We start from the raw sequence: 27,361 nt of genomic DNA on the forward strand, positions 1-27,361 counted from the left end.
GCTGGACGAAGACCTCTCCATGCATGTGATGAAGATTGCCATCATTGGTAATGGACATGCAACCATCGTCATTGAGGGAAACGAGATCCTGCAGGGGATTGATGTCGCCAGATCCTGTGCCTTGCTCATGGGAATAATCTATGCTCTTAATCTTCATCAAGACCAATCTTCAGAGCGGAGTTCATCAACCTTGCTTGAGTGAGATGCTTACATCACAAACACTCACACCTGCTTGGTTTTTATTTCTGCCTGTGTTCTGTGACAGTGTTAGTGTATTTGCTGTTTGCACTTGTAAGGATTTATTGCCACTAAGGATTTATTGATGTTAACTTTAATAAATGTTTCTTATAAATGTGATTATTTCTGTCTGATTTTTTCTTCATTTTGAGCAGCAGGAAAGAATTCCTTAGCTGTTGGCCAGTTGCCATGTTTTGACATCCCCTTCATGTTTGTAGATACGCCTAATACAACCGTTCAGAAGGTGTTTGTCATCTTATTGCTGTCAGAGCTATTTTCCCTCAAGCTTGCAGAGATCAACTGAATTAAGTTCAATGTACTAAGAAATGTGTTTTACTGTGGCCAAAAAGCTTCTTCGACTAACTTAAAAGATTCTGTTGGATCAACTTAAACACTTGCATCCATGTTGACAATGATTAAATTCAGTGTACAAGAAATATGTTTCATTGTGGCCTAAAAGCTTCTTCACCTTACTTAAAACATTCTATTGGTTCAACTTAAATAATTGCATCCATGTTTATAATTATTAAGTTCAGTGTACTAAGAAATGTGTTTTAGTGCGTACTAAAAGGTAATTCAACGTACTCAAAAAATTGCTTTGAATTAATGTAATTCTGCAAGCAATTGGTTCAACTTAAAAATTCTAGTGGAAAACGTTAACACAAGTTTTTGTGTTGGCACAGTGCTTTATTTATTAGAGTGCAGGGAAGCGCAATAACTCAAGCGACAAGAGGGACAGCGCTCAGCTCAGCGCTGACGAGCCCAACAGCGTAGTAAAGTTTGTGAATCAAGCAGATTGACGCCCTGCTTCGAGCAGGCTTCTGTGTGACTGCCAGAAGTGAGGGGAGAGCGCAGCAGGTGTAGCGAGTTGCTCTAATCAAGGGTTGGGCTTGGCGTGATTGGTGGCCGACAGGTGTGCGCGTACCACCACACTACTATTGTAGCTACAGCTGCTCTGGGGCAGACTGATTTACAGATTTACAAAAAAATAAATTCTCAAATACAAACAATTTTAGCTTTTTATACACTCAACAAATTTAAAGTCAAACAACAACACAGAATCCCTGAAAAAAAATTCAAAACAACAAAATAAAAATTACAAATATTAACTCTTCAATGCTATAAATAAACTATAAAATACAAGAACTTTTATCTATTTACAATTCAACTTTTGACCAATTTAGACTGAAACAACACAGAACCCCTGAAAAACACGCAAAAAAAAATTAAAATTAAAATGTGTAAAACAAAAAGAAAAAAATCAGCACTCTCTACTGAAGATTGGCATTTAGAAACGCCAAGTGCCTCAGCTTTGAGCGACTTCGGCTTCTTCCATCGGTGATTATCTGACCTGTTTAGAGAAGATTCTCTCAGAGGGGACTATATGAAATTTTGGTCTTGCAGACAATGCACTCTGCTTTTGGAGCCATCAGTATAATTAAAATGAGCCCAAATTTGGCTCCTTTTCCTGATATGACTAATTTCTTTTTTACTTTCTTTCTTTTTGTCCCCCATATTGCACTCTCTCTCCTCTCTTGACCCGTTCCTGTGCTCACTGTGCTGCTGCTGTGTGTGTGTGTGTGTGTGTGTGTGTGTGTGTGTGTGTGTGTGTGTGTGTGTGTGTGTGTGTGTGTGTGTGTGTGTGTGTGTGTGTGTGTGTGTGTGTGTTTGTGTGTGTGCTCGGCTGCAGCCCCTCCCCCCTCTGCTCAGCTCAGCACACGATGCAGCGCAGACAGAGAAAAAAAGCGTCTCGAAGGGAGCCGGCTCCTGATTGGTGGGGAGCCGGCTCCCGTCGTTCACTTCAAAGAGCCGGCTCATTGAGCCATTACGTTCGCGAACGACACATCACTAAACCCGGAAATGCGTTCGTTACTTTTCTTTTTTAAAACTGTACTTGGGTGAACGCAGCATATAACACAGACAATGGCGCTTCGTCTCCTCTCTACACTGATCCTGCTCTCTACCAGCGGCTCTGTCTGTGGACTGATGATCTTCGGGGTTTTGGGAAACGACGTTAATTTCCCGTTGAGCTCCTCGTGCGCAGCAGAGAGGATTCAGCGTCTGTTCCTCCATGTGAGAGGTTCTTCCCCCCGGCTGGTAGCGTCTCGGACTGGAGCTCAGGTCTCTCCTGGACCACTTTACACTGACAGACTGAACCACAGCGACTCTCTTCTCCTCCTGAAACACGTGAGGATGAACGACGCCGGACTCTACGAGCTGACATGTAACGACCGTGTAGAGACTCTGATGGAGCTGCAGCTCTTCTTCCCGGTGGAAACGGTCTCTGCTGAGGGGCAAACCGTGGATCTCCCGTGTCATTCCGTTACACTCGGTGGATCCGTGGAGAGTGTGAAGTGGGAGAAGAGCAGCGGACAGGTGGTGCTGGAGGTGGACGGACTCTCTGGAAGCTGGACTCCGGGGGAAGAGTTTCAAGGAAGCCGGCTGTCAGTGTCCAGGGACTGGAAGGAAACAGGGGACTTGTCGCTCCGGATGGAGGTGAAGGAGGAACACGGAGGACTTTTCTTCTGCTGGGTAACAGAAGGCAGAGTGAAGACCTTGAAGGCAGCAGTGAGGCTGACAGTCAGACCGAACATCACGGATCCAGAGAGCAGCGAGACCAGCGAGCAGCCTCAGGTAGGAGCCTCCACTGCTGGACAGTTCAGCAGGTTTCTGTTCAAAGCTTTTTCAACACGGATACAATCTGTTTCAGTGTTGGACTCACAGTTTATTACAGATTATTTATAGAAAATGAAGCACATACATTGTTAATATATTATCATTTAGTATTAGAGTTTATTTTGCCTTTTTTTCTGTTTCTGAATTGCTCGAGAGGCGCCCGAGCAATACTTTAACTTTTGTCGACAGACCTTCTCATCCTCCGCCCACCAGTTTTTCGCGACTGGGTGGTTTTAGGCGGGGCTACAGCAGAATGACATTCAGTCAGTAAAAATATTTAGTAGTTACTGGATGTAACTCCAGTTCTACGAGTAAGTGCGTGCCCGCCTACGGGCTTCGCTAGTGGCACACCTCCAATCTCTGTCCAATCCACTGAGACTATACAAAGCTCGACGCACCAATCCCCCGCACGCGATGGCGCAGCGCCACGCCCCACACCGAGGGTACATAACCTCGGATGGCGCTAAGCAAACCCTTCTTCTGACGTAGCAAAAACAAGGGAAGCAGACAGCTGGGCCAGCAGGTAGGCGGGCACGCACTTACTCGTAGAACTGGAGTTACATCCAGTAACTACTAATTCTACTTCGTAAGTGCTTAGCCCGCCTACGGGCTTCGCTAGTGGTACTCACCAAGGCGAAGGCCGTAGGTCGATGAATGTACTCCCAGCTGGCCTGCTGACGGGATTGGTGCGTAAGACGGAAGTAAACAAACCGTACGTCCAGAACGGCCGTAGAACTCCCGAAGGACGAGGCGGGCACCTAGCGATGTAGTGCGGCCCACGACGTACAAAGCATCGCCACAGCGACACACACACACGCCGGCCGGGAAACCACAGCGGCAGGCGGTGAAGGGGGGGACCCCTGGCCCGCGTTCCACGCATGGGGAGCGGCAGCGAACCCAAAAACAGCAAGCGGCAGAACTCCTGCCCCTGCAACACCGTAAACAACATCCGCAGACCGCGGCAGAGCCGAGCGGCAGGCGGGGAACCCCTGGTCCGCGAGCCCACCCGGGACGCAGCAGCCAGGCCAGAAGGACCGAAACGGTTAGACGACCGAACTCCTGTTCTCGCCGAAAACCGACATGGCCACAGAGTCAGTGCACATATCCAACAGATACGAGCGCACGAAGGTGGACGCAGAGGCCCAGGAGGCAGCCTGGCAGATGTCACTCACCGTGACCCCTCTGCACAGGGCCGCAGAGGCAGCCACACGTCGTGTGGAATGAGCACGAATCACTGCTGGTGGCGAGAGATTCTGTGCCTCGTAGGCAGCTGCAATAGCGCCCCCCACCCAGTGGGCGAGACGCTGAGAGGTCAGCGGGGAACCACGCCCCCGGGCTCCAAACCTCACAAACAGCTGGTCCGTGGTGCGAAAGCCAGCTGTGCGCTGGACATAAAGACGCAGAGCCCTGACCGGGCACAGTGACCGCAGGCGTGGGTCGTCCCCAGACGAACCAGGCATGGAGTCAAACGTCCTGACCCGGATCACTCGCGACCGGAAGTCCGAAGTGATCACCTTGGGATGAAAGGCCGGGTTAGGCCAGAGGTGCACGAGTCCCCCATCCTGGCTGAACACCATGCAGGATGGGTGGACTGACAATGCGCAGAGATCCCCAACTCTCTTGGCGGATGCTAGCGCCAACAAGATGGCGGCCTTAAAGGAGAGAAAGCGGTCCTCCGCCTGCTCCAAAGGCTCGAAAGGAGGTCCCTTAAGGCCCTCCAACACCACATGGAGGTCCCATGGAGAGACCACATGCCTGGGGGGCGGTCGCAACCGACACGCCCCGCGCAGAAACCGCTTCACAAGCGGGTGGCTGCGTGCAGAAAAGCGGCCGAAACCGCCGTGGCCCGCTGTGATGGCCGATGCAAACACCGCCAGGGTGGATGCAGCGCGACCGCTGTCCAGCAGGGCCTGGAGGAACTCCAAAACTCCACCAACGGTGCAGGAGACCGGGTCCAAGCCCCTCTCCGAGCACCATGATGTGAAGAGCTTCCACCGAGACCTGTAGGCCTTGACAGTAGAGGGGGCCCTGGCACTCTGGATGGTGGACACCACCGCTGGGGGGAGGTCTAGTTCCACCAGCCTCACCCGCTCAGCCTCCAAGCCAGGAGCCTCCCGCCCAGGAAGGGGCGGGACCGAAGGGCGCCTCCTGCCTGCTGCAGTGCGTCGGGCCCGTCGGGAATCGGCCACGGGTCCCCGACTGCCAACTGAACCAGGTCCGGGAACCACCGCGCACTCGGGGTGTCCGGAGCCACCACGATCACGTGAAGATTGTGCAACCTCACCCTGCGCAGCAGCGGGGTCAAGAGGTGGACTGGAGGGAACGCGTACAGGATGCCCGACGGCCAGCTCCTGTGTGCGAAGGCATCTACCCCTAGAGGGGGGGGCGTCTGACAACCTGAGCGAGAACCAGAGTGGGCACTGTGCGTTCTCTGCACTGGCGAAAAGGTCTGCCACTGGGCATCCGAACCTGCGCCAGAGTCGGGCTGCGACCCACGGGGACAGGCCCCACTCGTCGTGGAGTGGGCCTCCCCGGGACATTCTGTCTGCACCGACGTTGAGGACTCCGGGCACGTGACGCGCCCTGAGAGACGCGAGGTGCCGGTCCGCCCACCGGAGGATCTCCGCCGCTATGCGATGAAGAGGGGGAGACCGGGTCCCCCCCTGCCTGTTCAGGTACGCGACCACCGTAGTGTTGTCCGTCCTGATGAGCATATGGCTGTCCTTCAGCCTGGCTTGGAAATGGAGCAGGACCCTCTGCACCGCCGTCATTTCCAGCACATTGATGTGAGTGGGAGTCAAATCCCAAGCACCGCCCACCGCGTGGTGGTCTAGGGTGCCTCCCCGTCCCGCGAGAGACGCATCGGTGAACACTTCGACGTGATGCGACACGCAGCCCAGGGGAACTCCTTGCATTAGGAGAGCAGGATCCATCCAATAAAGGAGATCCTGGCGTGCTTGGGGCGGGATCGGGAACCGTTTGCATCCGTCCCACTTTCCCACGCAGCGGAGGCGTGCAAACCACCGTTGCAGCCTGCGCATGTGTAGAAGGCCCAGCCGGACCACTGGGTGGGCCGCGGCCATTAAACCCAGGACGGTCCTGATCAAACGAACCCCGACCAGGGGTGTGGTCACTGCAGACCTCAGGGTCGAGAGAAGGGAGGTCCGTCTCTCCTCGGAGAGGCGGGCAGTCATAGAGAGCGAGTCCAGCTCCAACCCCAGATAAGCCATGCTCTGAGCTGGGGTGAGTGCGCTCTTGTGTCGGTTCACCGTGAACCCCAGGAGCTCGATGTGGTGCAGGACCTGGGTCGTGTGCAGCACAGCCTCCTGATGAGAGGACGCCAGTATGAGCCAGTCGTCGATGTAAGTGAGGATCCTCAGACCATGACGACGGAGGGGCTCCAACGCTGCTTCGACACACTTGGTAAAGGTGCGAGGGGCGAGAGAGTAGCCGAAGGGGAGCCGGTTGTATTGAAAATACCTGGTCCCCACGGCAAAGCGGAGGAAGGCTCTGTGCCTTCTGAGAATGGGGATGTGGAAGTAGGCGTCCGTCAGGTCGATCGAAGTCATCCAGTCCCCAGGTCGAATGCTCTCCAGGAGGTGTTTGACCGTCAGCATGCGGAACCTCCTGGTGGCTATGTGAGTGTTGAGGACCCTCAGGTCCAGAATGGGTCTTACACCCCCGCTTTTCTTGGGGACCAAGAAGTAGGGGGAATAAAAATCCGAGTGCGCCTCTGTCGCGGTCAGCTCCGTGACTGCACCCCGGCGGAGGAGTGAGGCTACTTCTGCCTCGAGAGCGGCCGTCCCCGCAGGGCATGCGAGCCGCGTACGAAGGATGCCGTTGAAGAGAGGCGGACGACAGGCGAACTGCAGGGCATAACCGTTTCTCAGCGTCCTGGACAGCCAGGGAGAAAGCGGTCCCAACATAACACGCCACGTGTGAAACCGGAGCGTGAGTGGCTGTACCACGGCCAGCGGGGACGGCCCACCCGTCCTCCCGGCCTCGGGAGACGGGGGGCCCCCGGCGAAAGGGCTGTGGAGCAGGCGTCCCCTGAATGAGAGCGGGCGGCCGCCAGGCGGCCGCGGACCGGCGCTTTGCTGGGGACAACCCGAGCAGAGGCAGCGCGATCCCGGAGTTTTCCGGGTCGCTGTCCTCGGTGCTGATGTCAGAGCCTTCCGGATCGCTGGCCGTGATGCTGAAGTCGGAGCCGGGACGCTCAATAGCGGGAGCCCGGGACGGCAGAGCTCCGCTGCTCCGAGGCTCCGCTGTGACAACACACGGGGAAGCCGAGGGAGCGCTGCCGGGAGCAACACCAATAAGGCCGGGATCGGGGCGCTTTACGGCGGACACCCGGGCCGGCGTGAGTCCGCCGCTCGGCGGATAAACTCCGCTGGGAGCGGCATGAGTGGCGCCGGGGCTGGGGCGCTGCACGTCGGCAGCCCGGGGCGTAACGGCACCGCCGCTCTGACGCCTCGTCATGCTAACACGAGCGGAGGTCGGCGGACAGACGCTGCTGAGAGCGCTATGGGTGCGGCCGGGGCCGGGATACCCCACGGCGGGGATCCGGGCCGGGCCGGAGCCGTCGCTCTGACGTTTCGAAATGCTCACTCGAGCCGAAGCCGGTGGAGAGTGCAGCCTGAAGCGTTTGCGGGGCGCTGAAAAGACATCAGCAGCGCACCGCTTGCGTGACGCACACAGCGGGGAAGCTAGCGGCTCCAGCGCGCTGCTATGCCCCGCGTCCGCAGCCGCATTGCGGCCAGAGCGCGAAGAAAGCGCCGGTGAAGAGGCGGTTCCGTGCGCATTCCGCTCACCATCCTCAGCCGCCTTATCGCGGAGCGGGAGGAGGGAGGGAGAAGGGCCCAGCCGGGTTTTGCACTTTTCGATCATGCTAACACGGGGGAGAGGAGGGACTGCTGCTCTCTGGAAGATGTAACGGGCCTGACGGCCTTTATTTGCATGTTTGCTGGCAGGTGCGGGTCGAGCGGACGGGGCGCTCCGTGTCTCGGGAGCGCGGGACCGTCTGGGCTGATCGGCGCCCCGGGAGGATCGGCGGAAAGACGGTCCGGTCTGTCCAGGTGCCGAGGTGCTCCAAGGAGCGGGACGCCGCTGGTCCGCGGAGCGGCGGCGCTGCGGCGGCGGCTCACGGCGGGGCTGGAGGTGCGGGGCGAGCTGCTGCGAGCCTCGTGCTGCTGCCTCCAGGCGCTCGATGATCACCTGTATATCGGGCCCAAAAAGAGAAGAGGTGGACAGGGGGAGTCCCAGGACGCCCCGCTGGTCCCGCTCAGATAAAGAAGACAGACCAAGCCACAGGTGCCTCATGGCGAGCTGTGCGTTGGCCATGACGCGGCCTCCACTGACGGCGATGGCTCTGCACATGCGCATCAGGACTTCGGCCGTATTTTGGACTTCCACGATGTCTTCGGGGGAAAGCTGGGACTTCTCGTGGCAGATCTTGTCCACAGAGCCCAGGAGGAAGGTCATGTTATTGGCTAGGGCGAACGTCAGGTTGCCGCTAGCGTAGCCACGATCCAGGAAGCTCGCCATGCGCCTGTCCCTTTCCGACGGCAGCACGGGCTTTCCGCCGGGCCAGGCGGAGGATCGGGGGAGGAGGCACAGCCGAACGGAGTCCTCAATGGCAGGCACTCCGGAGACCGGCGGCCAGCCCTCCACACAAGAATACTCTCGGTAGCCCTTCACCGTACCCTTGGCGGCAAGTGGCGTACCCCAGTCCCGCTGCACGTGAGCTTGAAACGACGGCAGGGCGGGACATAGGACCGCAGTCCGGGACCGAGCCCGTGACTGGGTTGCCAGCCCGAGTGCAAAATCACGCTGCACCGGCTCCGGAGGCTGCGGCGGCAGCGCGAGGCCGGTGCGCTCGGCGGCTGAAGTGAAGAGCCCCGCGAGGTGCTCCACAGGCTCACGGGGGAGACGGGATGCGGTGGAGGCGGAGTCGAACCGAGTCGAACTCCGTGACACAGACACGCTGCTGCTGCTGCTGCTGCTGCTGCTGACGCTGCCGCGGATCTCGGCCCAGTCGTAGGCGGCGGCGGTGGTCTCCTCGGCGTCGTCCTCACCGGCAGGAGCCGGGGAGGTTGTGCCCATGAAGGCTGCTCGCCGCTGGCTCTCTTCGAGCGGCAGCGCGAGGCAGGCCGGGCAGGAGGTCCGCTGGCGGTGATGCTGCCAGCCAAGGCAGAGGAAGCAGAGCTCGTGACAGTCCTGCACGATGAGCGGAATGCCGCAGGAGCGGCAGGAGAACGGCGCCCGATGGCGACTGGTCCCGGGCCGGCGAATCCATTCAAGTCGAATCTTGATCCGTAGAAGAGGCTTCTAAGTCTCATGGAGATGCTGAGAAAGAAGAAGGGTTTGCTTAGCGCCATCCGAGGTTATGTACCCTCGGTGTGGGGCGTGGCGCTGCGCCATCGCGTGCGGGGGATTGGTGCGTCGAGCTTTGTATAGTCTCAGTGGATTGGACAGAGATTGGAGGTGTGCCACTAGCGAAGCCCGTAGGCGGGCTAAGCACTTATGAAGTAGAACGTGAGGAACAGCAACAGAAAGCTCTGTGGTGAGACTGACAAGTGAACTCTGAACTGCAGCAGCAAGGATGTAAAAAACATCTCAACCTTAATTTTAGAGGACAAAAGCGCAGAAGTGGGTTCACAGCACTGCTGCACTCATCATATGTGGATCATGAAAGTTAAAATAAAACCCAGTCATTGTGAGGAAGTCATTTTTGAGACTTTCCTCCAAATCAAGCTGATCTGGAGCCGCAAAACACATTTAAATATTTAGAACGAGACTAGTGAAGCTTGGGAAGTTTCACTATGAAACTTTCATATATAGTTTTGATGCACGAGCAAAATATGTTATGATGCATTTATGAAGTTTTAAAGGGACTTAAGGCAACTTTTCAAAATGTACCTCATGCCGCGATAGGTGCTGCGGGGAACTGCAGCCACCAGCCAAGGCGGCACGGGAGCGCGCACAAACATTTTACAGAATGTCCGTCTTCACAGCGCTGCACCAGGGATGCTCCTGCTGTTTACTATGTCGCGGATTACTGCAGGACCACAGCGCATATTATGTGATTTTTGTAAGCATCCATTTTCACTCCCAAATGCAGCTGAAGTTCCCTCCATGAATCAAACGCATATCCAATATTTATTCGGGTGCCTGCCCGGCTTCGGTCATTTTTTTATTTTTATTTTTTGACTCACGGGATAACGCTGATAATAGGGCTGCGTTAAACGATTACTTTTGTAATCGATTAATCTAGGAAATAGTTCTTCGATGCATTGATTAATCTAACGATTCATTTTTAAATCCGTCGCGGAGATCCTCTCCGGTTTACAGTCAGGTCGGCACCACTCCAAGTCGGCCCCGGCCAACTCGGCCCGGCCCCGGGATACAGTCAACTCGGCATCAAGCCAAGTCGGCATCTCGCCAAGTCAGCCTCGCGGGCGGGGGGGGGCTCTCGAGTGGCCGAGTTGGTAGGTGCCGACTTGACTGTAAACTGCTTACCAATTCGGCCAAAAGCGTCTCTCTTTTTTTTTTTTAATCACGATGGTGGATAATGTACCTGGGAGCGTCATGTTTGACGTCAGAGTAGCTTAGCTACGAGCGCGCAGCGCTTAGCGGCTGTCTGGTCATGTGACCGGTCCCAAGGCATTCTGGGAATCGTAGTGCAGCGATGCCGGCTGCGCCGCGACGATTTGCAGTTTTTTTTCGTGCCGGCAGCGCTGCTTCTCCTCACGTAGCAGGCAGGGGGCTGGAGGACAAACTGTGTGGTTATGGTGACTGACAGGCTGGAGGTGGAGAATGGACCTGGAGCTTCATGTTTGACGTCCTGTTTGAACCGAGTAGCTTAGCTAGGAGCGCACAGCACGAGCGGCTGTCTGGTCATGTGACCAGATCATGTGACCGGCATGTGATCCGCGAACGCTGCATGATCAAACCAGTCGCCTGCATTATAATTTTATTGTAATGTTCTCCACCCCTGAAGTTTGGTCAGCCAGTACAGTTAGATTTACAATTAGATCTAAAACATGTAGGGTCACCGCTCCTGAGGACTGGAGTTTGACACGTGATTTAAATGTATACATGACGACCGTTATTTCAGTGAAATGAAATGTATATAATATTTTACTGGCTGTCGGCCGGGGCCGACTTGGAGTGGTGCCGACCTGACTGTATCCCCTCCGTGTTTATGCGGCGGGTCCCCGCGCGCTCCGCGGCTGGCACGGAGCGCGTCTCCGCCCGGGAGCAGAGATCCGGAGCTCTCCCGTCAGCCTCCGTGGGGCAGCTCCACTCGGCCCGTGGAAGCCGCGGCCTGCTTTCCGCGCCTCCGTGGAGCAATGCGCGGCGCGGCAGCTCCGGATCTCCGCTCCCGGGCGGAGACGCGCTCTGTGCCGGCCGCGGAGCGCGCGGGGACCCGCCGCATAACCACGGAGGCGCGTGAAGCAGGCCGCGGCTGCTGGAGCTCTCCCGTCGCCGCCGTGGAGCAGCTCCGCGCCGTTTACCCAATCGGCCCCAACTCAGCAGGGAGCGCTGCTGAGACTGGCCGCCTGTGAGTGCTTTGGGACGGGGGAGAGGCTCACGCAGCCCCCGCTGCTTGCTGAGGACAGCGGAGACGTCCTGTCACGTCTCCAGAGCACCAGAAAAAGCAGCTAAATTTGTCGCTAGTTACTTTTGACAAAAAAGTCAAAAAGAGGCTTTGGAAAGTCGCCAGATTTAGCGAGAAAGTCACCAAGTTGGCAACACTGCCCGCCCCTGATCCCAGCAGTGTTTGAGTCCGTGTCCACGGCGGCCATGTTCTTCCTGTTCGGCAACGCGCATACAGCGTCAATTTACGTCACATCCCCACGATTGCACGGGAAATTCGGACGCGAACAGCAACAAATTATTTGGCACACAGCCTGTATAAGGCAGCAGACAGATACGCGGATTGGCCTGTTATTTTAGGTTTTTAATGCTTCACGACCCATTAGCATTGAATAAAGTGGAAATGCATGTGTAGTTTTTCACAAATCTTGCCTTAAGTCCCTTTAACAACAGCTTAGAATAGTGAGCCTTTTATTGATCAACCTATTTTTTTTGCCTGATTTTAACAATTTTGCTCCTCTTTTCAAGCACTTTTTGTTTGCAAGTTTGAAATTGTAGCTCTTTTAACCATATAACCTCTTGCATGATTTTTTTCCAATCACATTTAATGTACTTCCTTTAGAAATTCTAGGCATTTCAGGTTTTTCAAGCATTTCTACCATTTTTCCCCTCCTCTTGTGGTTTTTAGCTGTTTTTCCCAATTTTACTTGTACCTTTGTTTGAATCCCTTTTGAACCAAGAGTGACGAATCATTTCGTGTTGTGCTGTGTAGGGATGCACATGGTTAACCGTTTAACCGTTAACGATAACAAGAACTTTGACCTGTTAATAAGAGAGGTTATTTATTTATTTATTTATTTATTTTTTTTTTTTTGCTCAAGCTGGAGGAGTTCTCCACAGAGCCGTGCGTCTTCATGCACGCTGGCATTATATTACAAATATCAATGATGGCGCTGCAGATGACTCCTTAATTCACTGATTTATTCTGGGTGTGTATCTTTGTGCGCATTTACGCATGTGGCTCAAAACCGGCGTTACACTGAATATTATTTTTTATCTCCAGACGCCGCGGGTCGTCCAGATTTACAGTTAAATTGTTCGGTATGAAGCTGCATCATCCAGATAAACATTAAGCTCCATCAGAACTGTTTAAAAATCGGAATTCAGAATCTAAAACTTTATTTAGGAAATTAATCAGAACACAAATCACCAGCGCGCTCACTCTCCACATAATTTAAAAAGCAACAGGAGATGATTGAAGCCTGCAATACTGATAATTATATCTAAATCTTGTAGCTGTTTTTTTACAGTTTAGATGAGAATTTGCTGTCATTGTAAATCTGCAGTTAAGCACCGCACTGCGCCGAGTCAGCCACTCACCCGGAGCGCACATTTCCGTGTCGGAATGGTGAGACGTCTGCGTGTCGGAACAGCGGTATTTCGGAATGGTGATCTGTCTAAATGGTGGTGCGTCGGAATGTCGGAGCGGCAGCATTTAACCACTCAACAGGGCATTTAAAGGCTTGTCCTGCTTCCAATGTCTGCGCCCGCTTTGGAGCCTCCGCTCCACCGATGAGCAGCGCTCCATTCCATACAGGCGCACTGGTCCTCCAGCAGCTTTTCCGGCACTACAGACTGTTTCTCTGCTCCTTTGTTACAGATTATTTAGAGAAAATTAAGCACATACATTGTCAGTACGTTATCATTTAATATCAAAGTTAATTTAGCCTTTTTTTTCTGTTTCTCAATCGCGGGGCGGCGGCCGAGCGATTAGTTCATTTCACTTCTGTCAGCAGACCTTCTCCTCCCTCCAGACAGTCTGCTCTGTCCGTCCACGAGTTTTTCACTCTCTGGGTGTGTTTCTGTGGAGCCATCAGGCTGTTTTGTTTTGTTTGCTGTGGCGCTCCGGTGTGACCTGTGCGCAACGCCGTTACAAAATCCGCTGCTGCGCGGACGTCCGGTGATCGGTCATCACGCGGACAAACGCGCAACGCGCGCCCACGTGGACATGTGAAGCATGGACTGGCCTTAAATCTTATCGGTTAACGGTTATTAACCGGTTAAAGGGCGTCGGTTAACGGTCATATTTTTTTTTTTTTAAATGTGCATCCCTAGTGCTGTGGTGTGAAACTGTAATAAAATAAGTTCCATGTTTATTCACATTTCATGTTGTGAGAGCTTCGTGGAGCCACAAGGGACTAAATAGAGGAACCTCACCTCTTCTCAGGAAGACCACAACTTATGTTTTTCATGATGTTGTGTCACTTGTTGAACTACTTGATAATAATTAAGACGGTTTTGGTCAAATAACAGTAACAAAAAGGATGTTCTTTCAGCAGTGTGAAAGCAATATAACGGTGAAATCCATGTAGGATTGATGCATGACCAACCAGGGACTGATGACTACAGGATCGACTGAAACTGCTCTGACTAAATGTGTGACTAAATGTGTGATCTGTTGCTTCTCTCCCTCTGCAGGAGTCGCACTGTGCTGAGGTTTATCAGCGCAAACTCTTCATCACAGCAGCATTTGTCCTGAACCTCATTCTGCTTCTGTTCACGGCTGCTGCTGGATATTATCTGAAAAGAACCATTCCACTTGTTCTGAAGGCATCATTACAAGGCAGAAAGAAAGGAGACAAGAGCAACAAAAAAGGAATTTCTCTGAACCCAAGAGGGGCTGAAGAAGGTCTGTCCTCTTCAGGATCAGACACCAGTGAAAAACCTGCTTGAGGACCAGAGAGAGTCTCTGATTTCTCCTCCTGATCTTTTCATTTGTTTCAATTTCAATTCAGCTTCATGTATATTGTGTCAAACACAACAGTCATTTCTAGACACTTTGTCAAAGAAATAGAGTTACTGGTGGCAACTCCACACACACACACACACACACACACACACACACACACACACACACACACACACACACACACACACACACACACACACACACACACAGACCATCTGTGAACTGCATTTTCTATTTTTATGAACTTGTAGATATTTTTTCATCATTTGACAAAAATGTTTTCGATAATGTTTGTATTTCTCCTGATAAATAAGATGGGTAATCACACTGTCTATTCGTGAAATACATACAAAATACACAAAACTATTGAAATTACTCATAAAGAATACCTTATGACCTGGTATTGTTCAGAAACTGTTGTGTAACGGGGAAAATGGTTACGATTTGAGAGGAGAGTTACAGTTTAAAACTCATGGAGTCCACACCACTCTGAAAGGTTTTTGTGTCTCAAATTGCGGTGAAATAATGAACAAATTCTGCACACAGTCCACAGAGCTCTGAGTCAGAGCTCTTTTCTTTCCATCTTCACCTTGAATTTCCAGCGTTTCTCTGTGAATTGACATTTCTTGGCCAGTTGATCAGCAGCAGTACAACATGCCCTTTAAACATGGCTGAAGATATCAGGAGAAAATCTCATCTCATCTCAGCAGGATTACTACTGCAACAACACATCATCAGTAGGGTCAAACTAACCTGTCTCACGACGGTCTAAACCCAGCTCACGTTCCCTATCAGTGGGTGAACAATCCAACGCTTGGTGAATTCTGCTTCACAATGACAGGAAGAGCCGACATCGAAGGATCAAAAAGCGACGTCGCTATGAACGCTTGGCCGCCACACATCAGAGCAGTGTGTGACCAATGAAATGAAGACACAGCAGCAAGAACTTGTAAAATAAAACACAGGATCTTCAGAGTGATGACAGTGTTCACATGGTTTCAACTATTTCATAGGTTTCTGGAGCAGCTGTTAATAATGCTGTTATGTGTGCATTAATGACTCCATTATTTATGTTCTTGCTGTTCAGTTCATCTCAATAGTTTCGTTACTTTTCATGTCAAATCTGGAATGAGAAGTGTTGTGTGTCACCCCATTTGTGAGGCGAAGTGAAAACTGTTAAAAGTGTCAAGGCAGCGACCTGCTCTGAAACCCACTTCTGATGATCAACACCACGCCTTATTGTGACTCTTTGCAGAATGCAGTGGTGGTGGGTGAACTTCCTGACTCATAGTCAGGGTGTGCAGAGGTTTCACTGAGGTTTTAGAGGAGGTGGTGTCTCAAGAAGAGGTTTCAGAGGAAGTCGCAGCGCTGACGCTATCAGCTGGTTTCACTGCCAGTGCTGGCGGTCTTCTGGGGATTTCAGCCTTATACACACCTAGCTCTGAGGTGGCTCCCAGCATATTAGAGTTTGAAAACCTGCTCTGAGTTCATCTGTTAGTGTTAGTGCGCCACCTACTGGGCCTCAGAAATAACACTGTATATTACAGTATGGTGTACTCTGATGGATGGAAGCTACTTTGTGTGTGAATAAAAATAATTGCAATTTCCCCAGCAGCATGACTGCAATTTATGAAGTGAACATTTGGAGGATTTTATTTTTTACAGAAAAATCTCATTTTTTCTCTTTTACCGGTGTCTAGAATTGTTTTCTTTTAGTTACACAACAAAATATCAAACACAGTCATTGTCACAGAAGGGCTGAGAGATGGACATGAGGGACCTTTCAATGGTCCTCTGCTGTAATGACAACACATCTAAACAGTTTAACTTCCAGTGTTCACACAATGCCAAAGAGACAATGCATTCTGGGGACAATGATCGTTTGTATGAGAAATGTAGTTTTGAAACATGAGTGAACAGTTTTGGGACAGATATGAGGTTTTGCAAATGAACCATGGTGTTAAGCTGAACTGTCAGACTGTTCACAAAGATCTTAGAGTTTTGAGAATATAATTTCTGGTTCAAGAAATGAGTCAAACCAATAAAGAAAAGGTGTAAATGAACAGTCAATAGATGAACTGGGAATTCTTTTTTTTTAATGTCTCTGCACTCCTGTTCACCTGTGTAGTGATGGCAAGAAACAGACAATGGGACACTGAAAATTTGGTATTACAAATAAAACAAAATAATTATTTTATCACAAGAAACATTTTTATTTGTTATAAGTGTATTTCAGGTAAATGAGAAGTTTAACTTTGATACAAAACCATATAGAAACTGTTACGATGTTAAAATGCTGAACAGATGTACTGTTTAATGTATTTTCAAATAAAAATCTTTACCTGGGTAATACTATTTTCTCATTTTGCAGACTCTTTTTTGATTGAAAATGCACTGCTGACCCTGTGAAGTACATTGAGTTTCTTTGTGTGAAATTCACAGTAAATTGAAGCAGGCTGAAATCCAGGCTACACGATGACGTTTCATATGAAAACGCATCTTTTCCACTGTGATAAGGCAGCGAATTCAGAAATCTCGAAAGGATCTTTCATTAATAGCCTATAGTGTCATGGTTTGGTCATTTGGGACCTTTCAAATAAACTGATATGTTTCAGCACCAAGCTGATAAACCACATCACGCCCAACCTGACTTGGTTCAATAAATTGAGCATTGGTTGAGCATTGATTGTTCAATATTCTGTTAGGTGCATATTTTAATACACAAGCAATTAAATTTAGTTATTTTGGGGGACAATGATCATTTGTATGAGAAATGTATTTTTGAAACATGAGTGAACAGTTTTGGGACAGATATGAGGTTTTGCAAATGAACCATGGTGTTAAACTGAACTGGAAGACTGTTCGCAAAGATCTTAGAGTTTTGAGAATATAATTTCTGGTTCAAGAAATGAGTCAATGAGGTTTTTTTAATGTCTCTGCACTCCTGTTCACCTGTGTAGTGATGGCAAGAAACAGACAATGGGACACTGAAAATTTGGCATTGCAAAAAATTAAAAAATGAATAAAACACAATTATTTTATCACAAGAAGCATTTTTATTTGTTATAAGTGTATTTCAGGTAAATGAAAAGTTTCACTTTGATGCAAAACCATTTATAAACAACTCCGATGTTAAAATGCTGAACAGATGTACTGTTTAATGTCTTTTCAAATAAAAATCTTCCTGGGTACTATTCTCTTATTCTGCAGCTCTTTTTTGATTCAAAATGCACTGCTGACCCTACGAAATACGTTGAATTTTTTACTTGACGACGTTTCATGTGAAAACGCATCTTTCCACTCTGACAAGGCAGCGTCTTGAAAACTGTGTCCATTTAGAAACATTAAATGCAGTTAGCACACTGGGCCACTATAGTTGATGATTTTGTTATGAAATCACACACAAATGCACAGAGAGAACAATATTCTGTAACAGTGGGAGAACACGGTCATTCATGTGGACAGACGATGAAGTTGAACTGAAAATCCAGCAACTCGACTAAAACTACCAAGTCTCAGGAGAATAAGGACTGAGAGCCACGACACTCTGGAGGTCAGCATTATTATTATTGTCTTCTACTTTCTCCCATTTTCATAAAGTTGTGTTTTCAGTGGCTCCGTTGTCTTGTAAAGAGACACCAAAAACAAAAATAGTTTTGTATTTTCATTTGAAAATGTTGAGTAAACGTGATTTAAAAGTTAAAAAGTGAACGCGGACATGTGGGGTGAGACTTGATGGGTGATGAAGGAGGCATTATTTCTAGCTTAATTATTTCTACTGAGATGGAGACATTTTATCTCCACTGCATTGTTACTAAAAACTACTTCTCCATATCTAAACAAATGTATTTCAGATCTAACAGAGCAGAGCTGTCAGTGATGAACTCATCAACATTAAAATGAATCCTGTAATTATATGAAATCTTAGATTCTGCTTTAAAAGCTGAAATCATGTTTCTGAACAGTTCTCCTTCACATGACTCTCACAAGATAATTACATCTGTAGTGGCTATTTGTCCTAAATGCAACAAAACTCAAAACTCAAAACTCAAACTTCAAACTGCCACTGATGCACCGGGTTGTGGTTTACGCAGGCAAAAGAAAACATAGTCCAACAAATTCCAGTGAGGTTTGTCATGGTTTTTTCTCCAAGGCAAGCAAACAATTGGAGCGATCACTTCCTGTTGCTTCTCTCGCGCTGGTAAAAAACCATAGCCCCACCCAGGTGCACCCTGATCCTCTACCTGCAGCCTCCCTAAATAACCTCCAAGTGCAGGTGGTACCAATTAACTCTACAAAATCAAGCCTAACAGAAAATAATGTGCCAATTACCCAAATCAAACATGAAAAATAAACAAATAATAAATCTAAACAAAATAACCACTATATGAAATAACAAACAAAAATAAATAAGAAAATATTCAGAAAATACTCAAAAACTAAGAAATAGCTCTAACAACAACCACAAGTAAAATACAGCCAAACACAACAAGACCGATGAAGACGGGACTCCTCCTAAATCTTTGCTTGTGGGGTTTGGGTTTGTCCTCCTCTTTGATGAACTCCTCGATCCGCCTCTCTGAAGCTTCAAAGAGATGAGAAGCACATTCAGACTCTCTCCATCACTTCTGTCTGGAATGATTTCCTTCATGTTTCTGTCAACTCACCTCTGTACATGAGCAGATATGCAGAACAGGACCTGCTCAGCGTAGACAGATGGATTAAATGTTGCATTATGCACCTTTAAAGTTTTGTAGTTTAATCCAAACTCTACTTTATCTTCAGTCAAATATAGCTGAGCAGCACTCAAACATGACACACGTCACGCTTCAACATTTAGAAACTATTTTAAATGTTCATTACAGAAACAGCCAACAGTCTTGACTCGTGGTCTGACATGCTTGACGACATTGATTTCACTGTTTCAGCCATTTCTGTGAAAACAGACATAATTTTCTCAATGTTACCTTGGAAATGAAAAACTTTTTAAAAACATAAAAATTGAACTGGAGCCTTGATTTATTCTATTTAATAATAATTTGCTTTTAAAATATGTTTTAAAAATTCCTATATATGTTTATCCTCTATTCTTCGTGAATTTAGAAGCAAAAAACAAGCAAACAAAAAAACCCCAAAGAATATATTTTTTCCTTGCTGCTCTCTGGTGCCCCCTGGTGGCAGTCCAGCCTTGTGGCGTGATATTAACTCATTACTGTTGGACAACGGTAATATTTTTATTGGTACAACACCAAACATCTGTGAAAATTAAAGTATTTACCACTGGTAAAATGACTGCTGTAGTTCAGTTCTGTTCATAATATTTTAAAATAAGAAGTCGTGGCAGAGTAAAGAAAAACAATCTCTGGCACTTAACAAAGTGATCTCTTGGTGGAACCTCAGTGTTTTTTTATTAAATATATAATTTGACTTGAATATATAATTTGAAGTCAAAGTAAAACCTCATGATTTGAGGAAAGTCCACCATCTCGTATCCCTACCGAGCAAAGACAAGTCCAGGAAACAGAGAGAGGATTTATTACATGAACTCAGTGGTACATACAACATTTCAGGAAGTCTTATCAGTCCTGTGCAGCTGATGCAGGAGAACTCACACTGCTCCCCTCTGTCTTCTGGCTGCGTTCTGTGCAGGACACCATGTGTCTCCAGCCTGACCAGCCATGAGCAAAACGCGCTTCTCCAATACTTTACAAAGACGCGGTTTGGTCTGGGGTCTCTCACAATTGTTTTATTTTTGTGTGAAGGCAGCTCATTGGCTGAGCGGGGGCCAATGCCAGCCCCCGTGCGTGACTTGCAATAACATGCGACTGAGCCGGGTATGTCAACAACCGACAGGCGCTGTGGTCACGCGGCATTTAATTTGGGGATTTCAATTGGTCCAGATAATTTTTCCCCCAGTTGTTGTGGACCGAATGACATGACTTCTGTTTTATCTGAATTTAGGAGGAGAAAATTATGACTAATCCAGGTTTTTATGTCTTTAAGTCAAGCTTCTAATTTGACAAGTTGATCGGTGTCATCTGGTTTCAGAGAAGTATCAGTAAAACCTTTGAATTCTGGTTAAATGTCAGAGACACAGTGAAATAACATCCCAGTAAACTTTATATACAAGTCCTCCAAAGAACTATTCAAACAAGACATTATATTTGTTGACAACAAACATGTCGTCACATGAATCCATGGTTGGTTTTTGTTTGTTTTTCGTTTTTTTTTTTTTTTTGTTTTTTTTTTTTTTTGCTGGTTCCTGTTTGGAGTCCAGAGTCTGCAGCTTTTCCCTCCTCCAGGTTCCACTTTTCAATAATCACTGCTCAGGTGAGCTGTTTATACTTCACTTGAACAAACAGAAAGAAAAGAGTTCATAAGGTTTTGCTTTCTGTTTTGTTTAATCACAGGAAAACCCCATCTGATAAGATTGTCACATGCTCAAGGGAGGACAAGCGATTGGCAGTTTTGGGGATTTCCTCTTGTGATGCTTGTAAATCACCTGAGTTCTGTTAATCTCTGCTCCGATGTGAAGGTGACAGGATCTTAGAGAGAGAAGAGACTGAGAGAAGATGGGATCCAGTGGGAGCAAGCAGGAGGAAAGCAGAGACTCACCTGCAAAAACGGGACTTCAGGGACCAAGAGGAGAGAAGAAGATCCTCGACCTGTGTGAGACCGAGGAGCAGATGGAGAAGATGAGAGTTCTGCTTCTAAAAAAGAAAATCAACCAACTTAATCAACTTTCATGTGAGTTAAAGCAGGATTTTCTAACAACAGTTATAATTGAGTGTTAATCTTCACTAACAAATAAAGAAACTATGTTTCAGTAGTTGGTGAACTAAATTTATTATTTACTTATCTAAAGAAGAAACTATTAGTAAAACTGTAATCAAAGACCATTATCTTCAAACCAAAATGTGACTCCACTAATTATAGCTGCGATTCCTGAGGCTCATAAATCACCCATTGTCTGTGAAACAGTGCTCCGGTGTGAAATTGAGAGGATCCACAGAGAGAGAGGAGACTCAGAGAAGAGGGGATCCAGGGAGAGCAGGCAGGAGGAGACCAGTAAAGAGAGAGAATCCACACCAGAGGAGAAGCGCTACGACCCGGATGATCCGACTCTGACCATCGTGGCTGAAGAAGATCAACTAGACTGTGAGTCCTCAGTGGGTAGAAGACTTCATGGAGTCCACTCTGTGTCAGTCTGATACTCTGAACTGTTTTTCTCACATCCCTTCATCATTCACAGTTGAGTTGGACAACTTTCCGTCTCCCAGAGCTCTGATGTCTTGTGGTCACGCCGTCACCCCGACGTCTCTCACCAACTGGTGCCGCCGGCAGCTGGACCAGGTCTGTCCAAGGTTCAGGTCACTCCCAGTCCACCTTAAAGCTTTATTTACCCCAGTCCACCTTAAACATTTTATTAATCCACCAGTCCACCTTAAACCCTTTATTTACCCCCCAGTCCACCTTAAACCCTTTATTTTTCAACCAGTCCACCTTAAATATTTTACTCATTCACCTTGAAAATTTTACCTTATTCATCCACTTCTCCAATTTGAAGAGACCAATTTAACTCAATTACAAAATAATTGAAATAAAGCTTCAATAAATTAAAGGTGTAATACAATATTTTGATTTCCGGGTGGATCACCTAAATAATTGGTGGGTCTGTTTGTCAATCATTCTGGCGAGCTGCTTTCGTAAGGCGGTTCTCCGTGCTTGCGCCCAATCAGCTTCTCCCTTTTGCGCATTCAGAGTGTTTATGTAGCCGGTGAGCTTCTGAGCTAGTACTTACTGATGGCGAGTCTGACATAATGAAACTGTAACTGTTTCGGAAAAAAAGCTTTATTTATGAGCGAGGCGGATCGCAGAAACTGTAAACAGAGCCGTGCACGCCGGAGAAGAGGAGATCGCGCTCGGACACTTCCGCGTTTCCTGGGAGAAGCAGGAGAGCCGGGCGGATGGTCTGGCGCATGCGCGTTGTTCAAAAAATGAGTAACAGACGTGGGGCTTCGTCTTTTCGAGAAAATCGTGTATTTCACCTTTAAAATACATGGTTAAAATTTCATGAAAGTTCACATAAAAATAAAGCCTCTAAATAAAAGAGATGAAAACAGTTTAAGTTAGCGTTGGTCCCAATAATAAAGGCTTTCGTCTGTTGTTGTCCTTCAATGAATGATTTTCTTTTGCTCTTTGACCTTTGAAGGGCCAGAGATTCTTTGTTTGTGGGATGCCTGACTGTGATGCTCAGTGGTCCTTTGAGGAAGTCCGTCAAATGGCTCTTCTGACCCCTGAAGAAATCCGATACTTTGAAAACAAAATATCTGAAAACACCAGGGACTGCTTCAACACAAAATCAGTGAGTATTACTTCATGTATTGCACATTCACTCAAATATTATTATTTATGTCTTATAATTGCACCAATTTAAGCCGGAAATTGTCAAATATTTTACCCCAGATTTGCTGTGAGAAGCAGGAGATTTTCAGTAACTACAAATAGAAGTCTAAATGTGGTTGTACTGGTTATTATTACAGTAACAAAGAAAAGAATAACTTAAAGGGCAACTTTGGTTTTTTTGACACCTGGACCTTATTTCTAGGTGTGTGCATGCTCATATACTCACTCAGACAAACATCGTGCAGCTCGGAGTCCTTCAGAAGTTATTTAGATCCACCTGATTTAGCCGCACTTAGCGGGGGCCACGGCAATGGAGCTTCAGCGCGGGACATAATCTCTGCAAAATTGCTCATTTCAATTGCTCATTTCGGCTATATTTATTCATCCATCGCCAGTGTTATCATAAAGTCAGCTCGTCTACCGTCTTCAGGTGGGTCAGCTGACAGTTTTCGCTAACTTAGCCACAATTAGCTCGGATGGGAACGTTGGAGCTCCTCTCCCCAGCAGAGAGGCTCTTTGAGTCAGCCTCGGCTGTCAAGGCGCCTGAGTGCCTGACTTCCAGGGGCCGAGTTGGGGCCGATTGGGTAAACGGCCCGGAGCTGCTCCACGGAGGCGACGGGAGAGCTCCAGCAGCCGCGGCCTGCTTCACACGCCTCCGTGGTTACGCAGCAGGTCCCCGCGCGTCTCGCCCGGGAGCGGAGCTCCGGAGCTGCCGCGCCGAAGCTTGCTCCACGGAGGTGCGTGAAGCAGGCCGCAGCTTCCAGGGGCCGAGTGGAGCTGCCCCACAGAGGCTGATGGGAGAGCTCCGGATCTCTGCTCCCAGGTGGAGACGCGCTCTGTGCCGGCCGCGGAGCGCACAGGGACCCGCCGCATAAACACGGCGGTGGAGAGGAGCTCCGCGGCGTTCCCATCCGAGCTAATTGTGGCTAAGTTAGCACGGTGTCAGAGCAGAGCGAAGAGCAGCAGATCCCATCAGAACAGAGCAGAGCAGAGCTTTGAGCATCCAACACCTGACCGAAAGGCAACCCGGGGCCACCACGGGGACCCTCCACCCGGCCCGGCGCCCAGCGCCGCCGCCGTTTCGGATGGTTCCCCCGACCCAGCGGCCTAGCCTCCAGGCCCGGTTCCGCAGGCAGGCGACCGGACACACGCGCCGGCCGCCCCTGGCCATCTGACCATCTTCAGGTGGGTCAGCTGACCCACCTGAAGACGGTAGACAAGCTGACTTTATGATAACACTGGTGATGGATGAAGAAATATTGCTGAAATGAGCGATTTTGCAGAGATTATGTCCTGCGCTGAAGTTCCACTGCCGTGGCCCCCGCTAAATCCGGTTGGATCTTAATAACTTCTGAAGGACTCCAAGCTGCACGATGTTTGTCTGAGTGAGTATATGAGCATGCACACACCTATAAATAAGGTCCAGGTGTCAAAAAACAGAAGTTGCCCTTTAAAGCTAGGGTTGGTGATCTTGGAAAACTAGCATGTAGAACGAATGTAGCATCTCCCCAAGGCTCCGCCCAGCTCCCACCCCATTGGAGGAGCTCCGTTGGGAGCGGAGACGCAGAGACGTTCCGCGCGCGGTGCGCGGTGCGCGCAGCACTTCCGCGTCCAGTGCGTTCCTGGCGTAACCTGTCCTCAGCGCTTCGTTTCATCATTTTTCTTTATTTGCACTATGCCAAGTTATGGCGCACTCACCGGTAAGTAAAGCCCCAAACATTCTTCTCCGCCATTCTGTAACGACGCTCCGTCCTTCTACGCGTGCACTGAATCAGGGTCAGTGCACGCCATTGACATGTACGCGCAGGGGGCAGGTCGAGCGGCGAAGGGATTTGATTGGTTTAAAAAAAGGTGTCCCGTCAAGACGATTGGTTGCTGTTTGTCCCGTTTTACTCCTGCTGTAGATAGCAGATATTTTCCAAACTACTTTAAGAACACACCATGAATTGCTTCCTATCGGGTCATAAAGATCATTTTAACCAGTATTTAAAAACATGTATCTCATTCAAATCACCAACCCTAGCTTTAATTTATCCCAGAAGGAAAATCTGTTCCAATAGTGTCAATGTCATTGTGATATTTTGTTCATTTTTTGCTTCATTTAGTTTCTTTTTTTTTTTTTTTTTTTACAGTTTGTATTTAGTCTCATAGAGTATTTTTTTTGACTGATTGACACCATGACTAGTAAAGTCACCAGACCACTGAGCAAAACATGACAGTGAAGCCATAACATTGTTTGATCTCTTTAAAGATGGTCTTGAACATTTTATTTCTTTAAGCTGGACTCCATGTTGGGAAATGTCTGCATTAACACACATTTCTTTTCCCTCTTCAGTGTCCTGGCTGCCAGTCCACAGTGATGAGGAGTGATTTCACCAACCTCTGTGTTCAGTGCACGGTGTGCACCAATGACGGCAGAAGGCCTTTCTTCTTCTGCTGGCAGTGCCTGAGAGAGTGGCGAGGCCCGTCTCCACGTACAGACCGCTGTGACAACAGAGGCTGCTTCAATAAGGCCTTAAAGACTCTGAAGAACTGTCCAGACATGACCTTCTCAGCGATGCCGAGGGTCACCGGCTGCCCCTCCATCCGGGCCTGCCCCTCCTGTGGCTTCCTGCTGGGACACGACCAAACCGGCTGCAAATTCTTGTTGTGTCCTCAATGCTGTAAGGGGTTCTGCTTTGTGTGCCTGAAGAACAAACAAGACTGCATGAACACAAGTAAATATTTTGGCATTTGCTCCAGTGGCGTGGCCCCAAGACAGACTTCTGTACCCAAGCTGAAGTGAGAAAATTAGTGTGTTAACGTTCTGCTTGTGATCTGACTCTGATCCGGCTCTTAAGGCGCTTTCAAATCTTTCAGTTTGACTCAAATGATGCTTTCAGCATAACGCTGCATTTTTTTCTGTAAACTCGGAAACATGATGGTTGTAATAAGACAGCAATGAAGTGGAAAAACTTCTTGAGATTCAGAAACTCTTTTGAAATGTTTATATTAGGGTTGTCAAAACCTGAATTTTTAAAAAATGCTGATTAATCACATTTTTTCACAGTTAATAATCACGCTTTGAACTGCATGTTTAAAATTCTGTTGTTTTGCATTTCGAGGCAGTTTTCAGCCCAGAACATAAAGCATTCATCAGTCCAAACAATCAGTTAAAAAGTTGGATTTAAAGTAATCGATGTTTTCGGCATTGCGACTTTCTGCGGTGACTGATTTCTTAGCAGAGCGTCTTCACTGGGAATAAAAACACAGACAAAGAATTTTCTCTTTGACCTTGTTGTAGTTTCTTTCAAAGTAAAGTGCCAACTTTAGACCAACTTACTACAATGTCTATGTCCATTCTTGATCACGTTCACTGTGAACTGTGTGTATTCGTCATGAAATGCTCTGACTCAGGCCCGGCCTTAACCAATCCGGCGCCCAAGGCAAGATTTGAGGTGGCGCCCCCTTGCATTGCCAGCGTATACTGTATACTAACAAGAAACTTTATAGATTTGTCTTTGACAAATGTTTTATTTAAAGGAAGACAATTCCCAATTAGCATAGTCAACAAGATAATAAATTATAGATACATAAATGCAAAATTAAATGAATATATGAAATACAATATGAATACCTAACATGAAGTACAAATGGTACGGAAAATCAAACATCAAGCTTCTTTCAGCAGAAGGAACAGGTGGAGAGCCAGAGATTCTCGGTGCAGCCCACATGTTGGGGTAAAATTCTGCCAGCTTCTTCTCATGAAGGTGTAGCTGAGGTGAAGGTGGAGGCAGGAGGAGCACTTGATTCTGAGGTGGAGGCACCAAATGAAGCCTTGATTCTGCCGCACCCCAGGTGGACTATGATGCTGAGATGGAGGCAGCAGCAGCAGATGTGGTAGATGGTCCATGGGGGATTTAGAAACTTCAGCAGCACATCTGAAAAGAGTATGACTTCAATGAGTATCTAATTATAAAAACACATGATTCCAAGAATAAAATCAAATGATATAATAATGATAATAAAAACCCATATACATGTATGATGTTCACTATGGAGTGCATGCACAATATACAATGCACTGGTTTCTGATTTGCAAATTAGATGTTCAGTTTATTGTCAATACAGTGGAATGCTGAACAGCACAATGTAAAGCAGCAGTGAACTGCAGTACTGATGTTATGATACAAATCTGACTGAATCACAGCAGTGCTGATATTCACAGCAGCATTCCCTCTCCTGTCATACTCTTAATTAACATTAACGATGAGCCCACAGATATAAGATCTGGGCGGAAAAGTGACTATTACCAGCAGGGCCAAGGTTAGCTACCCAGATGGCAAAAAAAAAAAAAACGTTTAAAAAAAGAATGAAAGAAAATGTAAACACCGTCTGAAATGATCAAGTATAAATTTCCCTGAGGAATGTAAACTGAGAACACCAGTAGTTATCTACATGAACTACATTATTTTACACAACAAGCCCCTCCACATTATTGATACTATTACTATTTATTGATTAGTGATTTGCATCCATGTAGCTTAATCCAGGTTAATGTCACGTTCCGCAACTGACATAATTTCATCTAACATTACCTCTGTCTTGCTCTCGTTTCTCCTCCTCGTTTTCTTGCTTTTTCTTTCCGGGTCACCGGGACAGCTCTGGTCGTTTTGACATCTGTTCATGCGCTGATGAGGGTCCAGAAACAGTCAT

The 27,361-nt window shown here is 48.0% G+C and overlaps 2 protein-coding genes across 2 annotated transcripts; both read left to right on the top strand.

Moving 5' to 3' along the window:
* Nucleotides 1-2,081: 2,081 nt before the first annotated feature.
* Nucleotides 2,082-17,237, top strand: LOC115385355 (uncharacterized). Its single transcript, XM_030087340.1, has 2 exons — nucleotides 2,082-2,871; nucleotides 13,990-17,237. The coding sequence occupies exons 1-2, from the start codon at nucleotides 2,161-2,163 to the stop codon at nucleotides 14,242-14,244; spliced, it is 966 nt and encodes a 321-aa protein (XP_029943200.1). The 5' UTR covers nucleotides 2,082-2,160; the 3' UTR covers nucleotides 14,245-17,237.
* Nucleotides 17,238-20,806: 3,569 nt separating this feature from the next.
* On the top strand, nucleotides 20,807-25,955 carry LOC115385840 (uncharacterized). Its single transcript, XM_030087918.1, has 5 exons — nucleotides 20,807-21,007; nucleotides 21,242-21,418; nucleotides 21,513-21,613; nucleotides 22,473-22,625; nucleotides 25,002-25,955. Exons 1-5 carry the CDS (start codon nucleotides 20,833-20,835, stop codon nucleotides 25,449-25,451), a joined length of 1,056 nt encoding a protein of 351 aa, XP_029943778.1. The 5' UTR covers nucleotides 20,807-20,832; the 3' UTR covers nucleotides 25,452-25,955.
* The last annotated feature ends 1,406 nt before the right edge of the window (nucleotides 25,956-27,361 follow it).

This window comes from Salarias fasciatus, chromosome 3 (assembly GCF_902148845.1).
Source record: "Salarias fasciatus chromosome 3, fSalaFa1.1, whole genome shotgun sequence".
Lineage (NCBI taxonomy): Eukaryota > Metazoa > Chordata > Actinopteri > Blenniiformes > Blenniidae > Salarias > Salarias fasciatus.